The 14,581-nt window shown below is 51.4% G+C and overlaps 1 protein-coding gene across 2 annotated transcripts in view; it reads left to right on the top strand.

Moving 5' to 3' along the window:
- SND1 (staphylococcal nuclease and tudor domain containing 1) overlaps positions 1–14,581 on the top strand; it is a 576,429-nt gene that overhangs the window by 59,651 nt on the left and 502,197 nt on the right. For both annotated transcript variants that reach the window (XM_050952703.1, XM_050952694.1), the window contains exon 10: positions 13,517–13,630. In XM_050952703.1, the coding sequence (XP_050808660.1) occupies positions 13,517–13,630 (114 nt within the window). The remainder of the gene's footprint in view (positions 1–13,516; positions 13,631–14,581) is intronic.

Raw genomic sequence — 14,581 nt, 5'->3', positions numbered from 1 at the left:
CTGTCCCTTCAGCCCATGCACCACCTAATACACTGGAGCACAGCCATAGGTCCTGGTGCCAGAACATGAGCCCCAAGAGGCAAAATTTAGCGGCAAAGGTCCCTCTCTGCCCATGGTGGGGACTGACTTTGGGAGTGATGTATGAACGTGGCTCCAGTTCTTTAACTGAAGGTCTCCTGGCTGGCAGGTAACTGGGCTCTTTGACCTTCTTGAGATGGTTGAAGAAATGTCCTCCTGGGGTAGGCCAGTGCCAGTGCAGGTGCCCTCTTACCAGGGGTGATGCCTGCTCCCTGCATTTGGACGATGCCCATCACTGTCTTACCTGGGAGCCCTTTAATTGGAAATGAATGAAATGAACCAAGGCAAGTGTCTCCACCCCTGCTTTCTCAGAGCCATCTCATTGTCTAGGGCAGCTGTAGCTGGGGCTGGACTGACACCACCACTGAATTGGGAACAGGTCTGATGTCTGCCTTGGGTTTGGTATGCTCTCTGACAGCTCTGAATGCCACTGCTGAGGGCATGCCAGGAATGCCCTGCCCTGGGCAATGCTTCCCGAGTCTGCCCTAGGGACAGCTGCCGTCCCAGGGGAAGAAATGGCTTTGAACATCTCTGGCCCTAGCCCTATTTAGGATTTTGAAGATATAAGGGCATGTGTTGGACTGGGAATGGAACAGGCAACCAACCCATGGTCCAGGCCTCTCTTCTCTCACTGTCCTTCCCCCTGTAGAATATACATTGCTTTCGTACCACTCCCAGGTGGGCTGTGGGGCCACGGGAGTTCATCTAGCCTGTGCCTAGGTATCCACATGCAACAGCAGGACCATGCCAGTGTACAGAGACCTTGGAGCAGCCATATTATGCAGGTTCTCTGGCTACATCTACACTGTCATTAAAAAAACAAACACCCAAGGCAGAGTCTTGGAGCCCAGGTCAACTAATTTGGACTGTGGGTTAAAAATAGCAGCATAGATGGTGGGGCTGAGGCTGGAGTCTGGGTTCTGAGACCCTCTCCATCACAGGGCCCCAGAACCTGGGCTCCAGCCTGAGCCCAAAAGTCTACACTAATTTTACAGCCCTGCAACCTGAGCCTGTTGACCCAGGCCTGCTGTGACCTTGCTGTGGGTCTTATCACAGTGTAGATGTACCCTCTGGGGATCAAGTGCCTTTCACATAGTCTTCTGACCGGCTGGCTGTCCTCTTCTCTTGCAGGGATGCCATGGCACTTGAGTCAGTTGCTGGGGCAGGGCACCTGTGAGGTGGGTCTCCTTCTGGGTCTAGAAAGCAGCCAGTGCTGCCCTGAATCCCTGGCTCTTAGTTGGAAGGCAGAGGAAAGCCCAATTAGAACCAGCCCGTGGCCTCTGTCAGCATGTCCCCTTTAGGGTATTGTCTGGGCCGTGGCTGACTCCAGAGAGTTGACTCTAACTTTGCTGGAAGGATTGGTTGGCCCGACATGGGACTTGGGAGGGCACTGGAAATGGTCCTCTTCTCCCCCTCCTCCTCCAATTCTGCTAAATGTTCCTGGTGTCTGGAAGTGGAGGGAGGTGTGAGGCAGGCTGTCTGGAGTTGGGGGAGCAGAGAAGTGTCAGACCCATGTAATTCTATTGGAGTGCTCCCTGGTGTCAGAGCTGGTGAGGCTCAGGGTGAACTGCCACAAGCAGGACTAGAGCTGGGTGACCTTGGCCTAGAGCCTCACCCCTGCACCCTTCAGCCTTCCAAGAGGCTCTTGGGTGCTGGCACTGGTTTGCCTAGGAGAGCACCCCTTGGGAGGGGCTGGCCCCAGTCCTTGCTTAGCTGGCAGCCCTGAGGAGGGAGGACAAGGGAGAGCTCTCCTTGTCTCTTTGGGTTAGAGGGAAAGCACATTAACTTCACAATGGTTAGCTGAACTTTCTTCTGAAACGTGACTTCTTGTAGCAGTGTGCTGGCTCTGCTGCCTTTCCCATGTCGTTTTTGCTGATGGTTGCTGTTTCCTACCATATGGTCCCCTGGGCATGTGGCTGGCTTCCCCCTCCCTCGCTGTGCCAATTCCAGGAACTCGCCTGGTGTTCTTACAGAAGGTTTAACGTGTTCAAGACCAACAGCTGAGCTCTGATGCTGTGAGAACAGTCCAGAGGGCTGGGAGGGCCCTGGGGTCTGACCTCCTCCAGAAGAACCCCAACTGAGGGCTGTGCTTAACTTGCATAGCCAGATACTGGTGGCTGGTTGAGTGATGGCACCTGTAGTCAGGGCTAGGAGTGGTCTTGAGGCACTGGGCTGGAACTCAGGAGATAGGAGTTTCTCCCAGCTTTGCTGCTGACCTACTGTGACCACAGGCAGGTAATGGTTCCTGGACCTCTGTACCCCTCTGTAACATGGGGATATTTCCTCTCCCTCCCCCCATCTCTTTTCTGTTAGATTGTAAACTGCTGGCTAGGGCACTGCATTCCCTGCTCTGCCGGTGACCTTGGCCAAGTCATTTCCCCTCTGTCCCCCATCCCTTTTGTTGTCTTGATTGAGACTGAGCTCGTTGGGGCAGGGCCTGTCTGTGTGCCCGACGTGGAGCCCTGCTCTTATCTGGGGTCTGTAGGTGTGGCTGTAACACATAATGATCTCCCCAGGCCACATCTGTTCAAGGTGCTGCGCTAATGGTAGAAATCCACAGGCAGCATCTGGCCGGCTGCACTTTGACTGCTCCTGGCTTAGCCTGAAGCTTGGGCCCCTAAACTCGACGGGCTCCCATTGCCTTCCCATGTCCTTGACTGGTAACACCAGACTTCTGTCTTCTGCTAACATGCCACTTCAGCAGAAATGTGCCAGTCAGCATTTCGGAAGCAAACCCTGGGAAGCTCCTGAGTGGCACCATTTTTGCAGTGTCAATCTTTGGTCCCTCTTTCCTTGCTGAGAATTGTAAGTGACAAGGACAATCAGGACAAATGTCTGAGTGCTTTAAAGTGCAGGAGCTTAAACGGGTGTTCGTCACATGTGTTGCGTCTTGCGGGCCTCCTATGGAAGGTGCTTTATAAACACTCATCAATCCTCCTGATGCCCAGGGAGAGGTAGATAAGTACTTGCTGTCTCTCAGATGGGGGAACTGAGCTGGGGACACCAGGTGGCTTCCCTGTGCTATATCTGCCAGACCACACCATACACGCCTCTGCCTGGCATGGGGCTCTTTCACACTTGAATGTGTATCGCAATGTCTGCGTAGCACACTAATGAAACCTGACATGACCAATGCTGCAGAAGCTGATTGCTTACGCCACCTCTATGCTTGGCAGCCAGTTGAGTCACTTGTTCCACTGACAGTAATGATGTAAGGGTTCGGGTGAGGGGAGGGGAAAACCTTGCTTAGCTGACATTGTAGTATCAGTTACAGGCAGTTCTTCAGACCGTGGCAAATTGGCTTTGGATCATTTCAGATCCTGCTGCCATCGTGTTCAGATGATGGTACGAGAGTGAGAGCACTGATTATTTTTTTGATTATTTGAAAAGCGTCAGGAGTTCTGGCCCTAAATAATAGGTTTTAATTTGTGAGATAAACAGTGGGGTGTGTGGGAAGGAAAAGTAGTGGAAATAATCTTTAAAGGATTAAAGAGGCTGTTTCTTCTGAGTGCCCCTGCTTATACAGTCAACTCGCAGCCTGAATGCATTGGGAGTCCATCCTATACAGAGCTGACCGTTACCAGCACTTAGTTTTTGGTGTGGAATGTATTTGCTACCAAGGTTATGCACTGTTGAGAAATGCAAAGTTGAGGTGGTTACCTCTGCCCCTTGTACACATGCCCTGCCATAGCTTTAATCACATGAGCAGACTGCTTTTCACTTCAAAGTATGAAGGTAACCTGACTGCGCTGGGATGTTCAGGGCAGCTGCCTTTTAGTTGCCATTCAGGGGATGACAGCTAACTTCCAGACTCGCTCATTAGCAGATTTAGAGGGGCTAAATCTGCCAGCCCTGTCTTCTCTATTGCTGTTATACTGAACATACAGTGCTGAGATTTTGGGGTGCCCTGAGGATTGATCTGGATTTTTCACAAGGTGCTGAGCATCCACACAGCAGGTTAGACACTCGAGTTCACTAGTCATTTGAGAAAAACCATGGCCAGTACACTTACATCCAGCTCATCCTTTGTCTCATTGTTTGTGATGGTGTATTCAGTATAGTGCACATAAGGGGCTGTTAGGGTTGTGCATTCTGCCTTTTTGCGTTTCCTGGCTTTAAGTGCTGGCATGTGCAACAGCAGCCTTCCGTTAATGGAGTTTTTATGTGGAAGTTCCTGGAGCTTCAAAAGGGAAATGGTGGAAGATAATAGGCTAGAGACCAGCAGCTCTGCCTCTTTCCTCTGACGGAGCTCTGCCTCTTTCCAGTAGTGTTCCTATAGGTGCCCCACATCAGCTGCTTGCTCCCTGGCTATGGCAGTAGTCGTGTGCTGAGCAGCTGATGTGGAGCACCCACACGGACTTGCATCTCAAAGAAATCTCGCTGCTGCACAAGGGTGTTACTTAGCCTTTGTTGCACATCTGTGAAAGCCAATCTTAATCTGGTCTAACATTGATCTATAGTAGAGGCAAATAAACCTAATACGACCATTAATCTCCCAAAGCACGTGTTCAATAGCACAGTAAATACAGCAAAGAATCCTGTGGCACCTTATAGACTAACAGACGTTTTGGAGCATGAGCTTTCGTGGGTGAATACCCACTTCTTCAGATGCATGAGCATGCATCTGAAGAAGTGGGTATTCACCCACGAAAGCTCATGCTCCAAAACGTCTGTTAGTCTATAAGGTGCCGCAGGATTCTTTGCTGCTTTTACAGATCCAGACTCACGGCTACCCCTCTGATACTTGACAGTAAATACAGGTGCATTAAGTAGCCTTGCCTCACTCACTGTGACACCATAGGGCATGAAAGTTACTACTCGGTAAGGGGCAGGGCTCCCCACTGATCATGCACCCATGGAACCCTGCTTCAGTCAGTATGTGAGTTTGCTGTAGATTTCGCTAACAGTTCATCTAGGGATGCACATGTTTCCTTTGGAGAACGAGGAAAACTGTTTTAAAAACAACTGCCCATCTGCAAAGGAGATGCTCCAGACTTTGGCCAAATCTGACCCAGCTTTTTGTGGAACGTGCCAAGTCACACATCCCTATGGGCTGTTTCCTTGCCACAGCTCATCTCTGAGTTTGGTGTGTAATCTGGTTGAAAGGGCAGCTCTCTCTCTGTCTTCTGCTCCTGTTTGCTCTCAAAATGGCTGAACTGTCCTTATGTGCACACGCTGCCTCACCACCCAAAATTCACTGTCAGGACTCAGGCTGGAAAATGTCAGCTTGCCAGGTGACATTTCCGGGAAGGGGGTGAGCAACAGCTGCGAAGGTGTGAGCGGAACTGTGCAGGCAATGAGCTTGCTCTTCTTCAGGTCTGGGAAAGGTGTACTCAGCATCACAGCTAAATGCAAGACTGAGCACAGGGTTTAGCAAAAGTAGTTAGCACTTATTGTAAGGAACTGTTCTAGGTAGAGTGGCCCGTTAACACCTCTGCAGTCATAGGACAAAGAGGGGGGCAGTGGGTTACAGATTGTTGTAATGTCATAAATCCAGTGTGTCTGTTTAGTTCTTGAACTTTAGTGTCTAACAGAGTAATGAATTCAGGCGCCCAGTCTTGTCGTTTGAATATGTTGTAGAGGTTTCCTTTGAGGATCAGGGCTGAGAGGTTCAGACAGAGTGGTTGGAGTATCTTTCCCAGACCCCAGGAAGAACTCTTTGTGGCTCGAAAGTTTCTCTCCAACAGAAGCTGGTCCAGTAAGTTATTACCTCACCCACCTTCTCTCCAATATCCTGCGACCAACACAGCTACAACTACACTCACACCTAGGCCTTGGCTACACTTGAGTTACAGCGCAACAAAGGAGCCCTGGGCATCCTAGCTCACTCCCCATCCACTCTGGCAAGGCACGTAGAGTGCTATGACTCCATGGCTATAGCGCTGCTGATACTCCACCTTGGCGAGTGGAATAACGTTTGCTGCTCCTTGGCTACAAAGCCCGGGCGTCAGTGTGAACGAGGAGTTGCGTTTCTGCGCTCTGATCGGCCCCTGGAAACGTCCCATAGTCCCCTTAAGTCAAGTGGCCACTCTAGTCATTGTTTTGAACTCCTGTAGAAACACGGAAATGCCCTTTCAAAGCTCTGTTTGACAGGCGGCATGCAAGCCCTTACTGTAGAATGCTGTGTGTGAGAGAGAGAGGCCGGGGGGAGCGGGAGGTCCACTGTCTGAACTTACAATACAGCATACTGACATGCTCTCAGCCCCCCAAAAACCCATTCTCTCTCCCCTCACATACACACAACACCCTCCCTGTCACACTCGACCCCTCCCCTCCCATTTTAAAAGCATGTTGCAGTCACTTGCATGCTGGGATAACTGCCCATAATGCACCACTCCCAATACTGCTGCAAGTGCCGCAAATGTGGCCATGCCAGTGCTCTTGAAGCTGTCAGTGTGGACGGATTGCAGCGCTTTTCCTGCTGCGCTCTACGAAGGCTGGTTTAACTCAAAGCGCTCTACATCTGCAAATACAGTCATGCCCCAAGTCTTCTGGTCTTGTGAGTAGTTATTGAGAGTCCACCTGGTGATTTCAGTGTGTTCAGACCCTGTGGTGATGAGGTTCTTGAAAGGAATCACTTGTCTCCACCCACCAGTTAGAGCCGATTGCTTTGTGGGACGTTAATACTGGCTTAGCAGCTCTCCTGGGGCCTCCATTTGAGCTTCTGGCAACACTGCTTCTTTGTGTCAGAAAACTGCCTTCCCTGTAGCAGTAATGTTTGCAAGGAGGGTGGCTTTGTTGCAGGCTTTGATGGCAGAGCCCCCTTACGTCCAGTTTTCCAATGACAAAGTAACCCTGTGGCCACACTGTACATTTTTATCTAAAGTAGCTTCCCAATTTCACTCGAACCAAGCTATATATTTACCATTGTTCTTCTCTAAGGGCTGGTCTGCACTAGAGGGCAGGATCGATCTAAGATATGCAACTTCAGCTACGTGAATAGTGTAGCTGAAGTCGAAGTATCTTAGATCGAGTTACCTACCGTCCTCACGGCTCGGGATCGATGTCCGCGGCTCCCCATGTCGACTCCGCTACCACCGTTCGCGTTGGTGGAGTTCTGGAGTCGACAGGAGCACGTTTGGGGATTGATTGCTACCTGCTGATACGGCTGGTAGTGAAGACGTACCCTAAGTCACGTTTTACCCCAGAGGAACAGTGTCTTCACATGCTGGATGTCAGGTGAAGTTTAGCTTTTTATCTGGATAGGACCAAACATTTTTCTCATATGCAGACCCAAGGAAGGGTCAAGCAGCCTCATCACAGCCTGTCTCCAGGTGGATAACTTCCTGTATTGTGACGCTACACGAAGTAGCCCAGAGAATAGGAGCTCATGCCACGAGAGCCCAGGCAGTGTTAATGGCATTCCTACACTGGACATTTGGAGAGCTGCCACTTGGTCCTCTGTGCATACTTTTACAGACTGCTGTGCCAACCCTGCGGAGTCCAGAGCAGCTGCAAATGTTGTGAACACAGTCCTTGTTTAAATAGACTCAAGCCCCACCTCCTGGGTACTGTTTGGGCAAAATACACAGCTGTATCTACTCAAAGCAAAACTTTACCTACCTGTAACTCGTGTTTTTCGGGATGGATTCCACGACCCAGCCTCTGTCCCCTCTGCTTCAGAGTCTGTGCTTCTGGTGGTTGGTGCTGAAGGATCAGCTCTGCCTTTACATCACCAGGGAAGGGGCTAGGACCGTGCGGCTGGAGTGCTGCCCCTATGGGCTGCTAGGCAAAGTTCTTTGGCTGGGTGCACATGCCCAAGCAGAATACATGGCTCTCACATCTGGAAGAACACCACTTACAGGCTGGTAACCATTGTCCTACCAATCTCCTTCCTGTCACCCTTTGCAAGAGATAGTAGCTGGCACTCAGAATGGATGGTGTCTCCTGCAGTCTGTGATGGAGATGGAGCTTGTGCCTATGGCTGAATGGTGAACTCTCAGATTTCTTCTGCCTGCCCCATGACTCCTTCCCGGGGACTGCTACCCATGCAGTCACCACAGCTCCGACTGGCTGTGGAGCAGGAGACAAAGCGTAGGCCTGACTGATTCCCCTGCGTAGCATGGCTGACCATGCTATTGCCATGGGTTCATTCATCCAGCCTTGGGAGAGGGCACCTGCATCAGCACATGGCGTTGTCTAGCTGTTTGCAGTGGGAGTTCCCCAGTACCCTTTATTAGCCACTGCAAGAGCCATCAACTGATTCTAGCTCAATTGCCATGGGAATCTGCCTGACAGAGGGCATGTGCTGGCGTATTTTATTACAGTAGTGCCAGCTGCGCCCAGAGCCCTGCTCTGCTGTGTGCGCGGCACACGCTTGAGGAGACAGTCCTTGTCCCGGTCTGAACAGATGAGACAAGGGGGGTGTGGGGCGTTTGAGCAGAGGCACGGAGGAGATGGACTTGCCCCAGGGCATACTGCAAGTAAACCCAGATCTCTTGAGTCCTAGCTGTGCTGCTGCTCTCTGAGCAGGAAGGTTCCCCCAGGGAACGTCTGCACTGGAATAAGACCTGCAGCATAGCTATGGCTCGCCCAGGTCAGCTGGGATTGCCATGTGAGGTAAAAATTGCTGTGTAGATGTTTAGGCCTGGACTGGAATTGGGCTCTGGGACCTTCCTCCTCATGGGATTCCAGGGCTCAGGCTCCAGACGCAGGCCAGATATCTACATGGTAATTTTACAGCTTTGTGAACCTGAGCCAGCTGACCTGGGCCAGCCTCCAGGGATTAATTGCAGTGTAGAGCAGGAGTGGGCAAACTTTTTGTCCCAACGGCCACATCTGGGTATGCAAATTGTATGATGGGCCCTGAATGCTCATGAAATTGGGAGTGAGGGCTCTGGGGGTGGAGCCAGAAATGAGGAATTCAGGGTGCAGGAGGGGGCTTTGGGCTGGTGCAGAGGTTTGGGGTGGGGGGTGAGGGCTCCAGTTGGAGGTGCGGGCTCTGGGGACGAGGGGTTTGGGGTACAAGAGAGTGCTCCAGGCTGGGACCAAGTGGTTTGGAGTGTGGGCAGGTGCTCCGGGCTGAGGCAGGAGATTGGGGCATGATAGGGTGAGGGCTCTGGCTGGGGGTGCAGGCTCTGGGGTGGGGCTAGGAATGAGGGTTTGAGGTGCAGGAGGGTGCCCTGGGCTGGGACTGAAGGGTTCAGATGGCAGGAGGGGGATCAGGGCTGGGGCAGGAGATTGGCGCACGAGAGGGACTCTGGGTGGCACTTACCTCAGGCAGCTCCTGGAAGTAGTGACATGTTCCCTCTCTGGCTCCTATGCAGAGCCATGGCCAGGCGGCTCTGCATGAGGGGAAACATGCTGCTGCTGCTGCTTCTGGGAGCCACACAAAGCTGCAGCACGCGTGTGTGCACAGAGCAGACCTCGACCTGCTGCCCGGCTGGAGCGTGGGAGCAGGAATACCCTCAGACCCTGCTCCCCAGTGGGAGCTTGAGGGTCACATTAAATCAGCTGCTGGGCTGGGCCGTAGTTTGCCCACTCCTGGTGTAGAGGTACCCCAGTGGCCACGCTGCCTTGATGGAGTTCTTGATCAGTTGGTTGCACAGTGCACTGTGCTTTAGACTGACAGGCTCTGCTCTGAGGAGCTAACAGGCCAAGGTGGGAGGTGCTCAGGTTCGCTGGTGGTGATGGACATAACCAGGATGGAGCACCTGGGGAAGGAGGCATGGTGGGTGAGTGGGAGAAGACCTAGCGCAATAAGGTCACAGGCTGCTCTGGTTAGCACAGTGCCTGGAGGGGGTCTGCAATAAATGGAGGGAAGGGCTGGGATCTCCTGCAGGGGGTGGAGGCCTGGCAGAGCGGGTCGAGGGGGATTCAAATATTGGGGGAAGCTCAGCTCTGCAGGCCTGGCAGGTGAGGACAGTGAGTGTGTTGGCTGAAGGTGGCTACTCTGCAGTGTTGTGACCCGGTTGGGAGCTGCGGGGGGTCAGAGGAGGAGCAAGCAGCTGCCGCAGCTGACATCTAGCGAGAGGAGTTGGTGGGGGGAAAAAAGATGGGTAGGAAATAAAGCCATCAGGATGGAGCCATGGCGAGGGGGAGGCAGAGAGGCTTCTAAAGCACTGGGGGTGGAGGCGCAGGCAGTGAGCTGCTATATAATTTCTGTAGATTCAGTCCATCAGCATTTCCGCTACTGCAATTCCCTGGTAGTGTCTCTAACTACTCCACTAAGCTTCCATGGATTCAGAGAGCTAGGGTCAAGTTTCTCTTGCTTCAGGAAGCTGGAGTGTGTTGTTCACCCCTTCCTTGCCCTCCTAGCCCACTGCTTCCGACCCTCCATCACCTTGCCAGGTTCTCAGAACTCTCCATGGGTTCATTCCACTCTGCTGCTCCGCATTCACATCCCCCTTGCTCTGCTCCTCCCATCCTGGCCTCTGTGCCCCATCTCCTGCAGCTCTGCACACTTGGGAATTGTCCCTTGTTCATGCTGCCCTGCATAGCTGATGCTTTCCTCCCTCTGCTCCTCCGGTCCCTCTGAGCCACCAAATAGTTTCCTCTCCATGTTCTGCTTCTAAACACTCCTTTGTTCTCTAGTTTGTTGCTCCCTGCAAAGCCTTCATGCTGCTGTGTGAAAGCTGCACGTTGTACACCTCTACCCTGATATAACGTGTCCCGATACAGCATGGTAAAGCAGTGCTCCGGGAGAGCGGAGCTCTGCGCTCTTGTGGATCAAAGTAAGTTTGATATAATGCTAATTCACCTATAACATGGCAAGATTTTTGGCTCCCGAGGACAGCGTTATATTGGGGTGGAGGTGTATATTGGAGAACACTAGTTCCCTGCAGTTGTCCTGGGAAGCTCCTGCATGTCGCTCCTTGCTGGATGATTTAAAAGCTGTCGTTTGTTCTCCTGTATAGTAACTTATGGCAAAAACTGAATGCCAAGGCTGGAGAAGTTTGGTCTGACTGCTCCAACCTGTTGGTAATGCAGGAGTCGGTCAGCATGCATATTAAATGATACATACTTCTGATTATCAAGGGCTGCTGTCACGGAGTGTGGGGAATCCAGTCCTGCACCCCTCTTCCTGGGACCCACAGTGACTCTCGGCCAGCCAGTAAAACAGAAGGTTTATTGGACAACAGGAACACAAGTTACAGCAGAGCTTGCAGGCACAGTCAGGACCGACCCCTCCATCGAGTCCTTCTGGGCTTTCAGAGTGCTTGGATCCTAGCTAGGATACCCTGAATTCCGCCCATACAGCCCCAAGCCCAAACTCAAACTGCTTCCCTCCTGCCACTCCCTTCCTTTGTCCCCCTTCCCGGGCAAAGGTGTTGACCTTTCCCCTCCCTTACCTAGCTCAGGTTACAGGCTCTAGTGTCTTCCATCCCCTAAAGTCCTCCCCTGCTCTCCCATTCCCCACACAGACAGCCCCTACTCCATCACAGCTGCATATACCTAAGCAACTACATGATCATATTGCCATAACCCTCATCACGTCCCTTCCTTACTGTGTCTTCTCCAGCCAGCATGTCCTGTTTCAGTTCAGGTCAAGTACAGCTCATCTGGCTGTTCTCAATGCCTTCTCGCATACTTTTGGGCTCTGTAGAAATAAGTAATACGTGTGGCAACAATGTAATGCAGCTCAGGATTTTCCCTGCTGGATCAGACCCATAACCCACTCAGCTTGGGGTCCTGCCTCCAATGCTGGCCTCTCCTGATGCTTCAGAGGAAGGTGAAAACATGTATGCGCCTGGTCTGTTGCGCAATGTTGTACAGAGGGTGGGAACCCTTCCTGACCCCTACAGCAGTGTTTATGCCCAGAAGCATGAGACTTGATTACTCTCCTCTTAGCATGCGTCCTGCTTCAGGGAGGGTTCTCTCAGCAAAACCAAAAAGCTAGGTCCCAGAAGGGGTTGAGGCCATTGGTAATAAAGCTCCCTGGAAGGCTGTTATCTCGGCTGAAGGAAGCCCAGACAATCCTTAGTGTCTGTTTTAATTTTGGTTCATATAATCCTGTTATCCCTTTGACTAAGCACGTTTTGAGAGATTGATGTGCTTGCTGGGGCAAAAGGGCTGCGAGTTACAAAAGTCTGTTTCTTTTTATTTCTTTCCCGTTCCCCACGTGTATGTGGTGGAAGTGGCAAGGCTTTGGAGAGCTCCAAATTCTGGGTGAGAAGGGTCTGTCAGGCTTGCAAATGTTTGCTCTCTCACTTGCCCAAGGCACCTGGATTTCTTTAATTAATAAATAAAATGTTCATTTTTATCAAGATGCGGAGGTGGATGGGTAAATTTTTTTTTATTTAATGCTGGAACTTGGTAAATATTTGTGCCAGTTCTGCAGATCCCATCTAGACATGCCTTAGCCTTGGTGAAAATCACCTGAATTTTTCTACAGTTCAGATCAGGTCAGAACTGTAATGTTGCATATGATAAAAATAGCATAAAATATTAAAATAAAAAGCCCTGCAGAATGAGCGTCCCACTCTGGGCTGCTAGAATCCTGCCCCGCTTCGCCACCAGTCTTCCTAGTGTTCAGTTTGTTTGCTTTGGTCATCCCTGGAAGCCCCAGCCCAGATGACAGCCCCAGTGTGTTACCACTGTACAGACGCGTAAGAGACAGTCCTGCCTCACTCTGGCTGGTTCCGTGCCCTCACCTCTCCGCAAGTAAGCTCATCTCAATTACTGATATCTTCATGTGAGTGCTCTGCCTGTATTGATACCCTGGTACCTAAGGGCTTCATTCCAGATGCCAGACCTCGTGTGCTAGGCACTACATGTGCAGAGAGAGGAATGGCACATGGTCCTGTAGAATCTTGGCTGCTGGCTTGAATTTGCTCTGTTGTTGTTTGCTGAGAGACTTGAATGATGCCAGTGCCTGATGCTCTTCCAGTAGATTGGAGCAAAGCATTCTTCCTCCTGATTGCCTTGCTTTGGGTGAGAAGTCTGGTGTCCAGCATTAATAGGAGAAGGGGCCAGTCCCTGAGGTGGCAGAGTTAATGCAGGGTCATGGCCAACCCTGGCATTGTCATGCTTTTAAAGTGCCAGGGCTGTCTGCGTATGCTGGACACGGGCTGGCTGAGTTCCAGTCCTGTAGAACCAGTACCGCAGCCAAATCCTCAGGGCTCTCAGGTAGGAACATTCAACAGCAGGGCCACCTATCATCTCCTTTTTAACTCATCATCATGTTCCCTGTGATAACCAGAGTTTACCGGGGCTTTTCAAAGCCTTTTGGGGACTGTATTATGCCCAGTGTCACCCTCACCAGGCTTAATGGCTGGACTGTGTTGCTGAGCATCTACAGGCTGAGGTGCCTGGGCTGAGGAAGGCCAATGCTGGTTTTGGCAATGCTAGTGAGGTGGGTGCCTGGTGGGTTCACGTGCTTGCTGGGACCTGCAGGCTGGTGGCCTTGCACCTGGGGGTTGGATGCACCTGAAATGGATGTTGGACTCTGCTTGTGCACAACCAATATTCATCTCTGTATCTTCCTCCTCATCTCTAGGTGATGCAAGTGCTAAATGCAGATGCCATTGTGGTTAAGCTGAACTCTGGAGACTACAAAACTATTCATCTGTCCAGCATCCGACCACCTAGACTGGAAGGAGAAGGCACCCAGGTAAGGTTCCTTTGGTCCTGTGCCCTGTTTGCAGGCGAGGTGACTTATTTCAAGTTTAAAATAGGACTGAGACTTGGGGATGGGATGAATCCCTGAACAGCAGGATGGCTTCTGAGTTCCCCCATGACACAGGGCAAAGCCTCTGGCAGCTCCTGGCACCTCCATTTTGAGAGGGTGTTGCTGTTCTGACTGCTAGTGTCTGTATGTGTGGGGAGATGCTATACAGAAGACGTGACTCTTACCTAAAGTAGGTAGTCTCCTGAGCTCCTGATGCAGAACTCACACAGGAAGCGGTTCCAGCGTGCCATACCCACTTGCTCTGGCATAAGGTTTTCCATCACATTCAATGTAAGGCTCCCTTTGCTCAGCTTCGTCCTCTTTCTCATGAAGAAGGATCACTGCCTAGAGGGTAAAGCGAGAGGGCTTTCTGCATGACCTTGGGTGAGTCAGTTGCCCCTTGCTGCCTGTATTCCTAATCCCCGCGCCCATACAGGATATCTGTCTACCTCACAGGGAGTCCGTGTGGTTTGTGAAGTGCTTTGAGACTCTGGGATGGTAGGTGCTACAGAATTGCCAAGTGTTACTTGCATGATGTTAAAGGACTAGCCCAGGCTATGGTCACTGTTAACAGGAAGCAGCCTGGAGCTCTCCTCGTGTTGAGAGAAACATACCCCTGGTGTTGAGATAAGCAGGTGTGTGCACAGTTCCAGTGGACCCTGCTGTTCCAAAGTTCCTAGCTCCTTGTATTGCTTGTCTATAGGGGTTCTATGCAAGCGATGGGTGCACCCAGAGAATCCTAATCAGTTCAGCGGCCAGTCTTTATTCCACTGCTGTTTTCTAATATTTCTTAATTAAAAGATGAGAAATCCAAGAAACATTACAGAGGGAATGAGTGAGAACATGTTAAATCCTCCTGGTTTTTCCTCCTTCCTTCCTCTTGCTCAGCAGGGC

This window comes from Gopherus flavomarginatus, chromosome 1, assembly GCF_025201925.1.
Source record: "Gopherus flavomarginatus isolate rGopFla2 chromosome 1, rGopFla2.mat.asm, whole genome shotgun sequence".
Taxonomy (NCBI): Eukaryota; Metazoa; Chordata; order Testudines; family Testudinidae; genus Gopherus; species Gopherus flavomarginatus.
The sequence above is the reverse complement of the archived record's forward strand: the minus strand, read 5'-3'. Positions and strand labels throughout refer to the sequence as shown.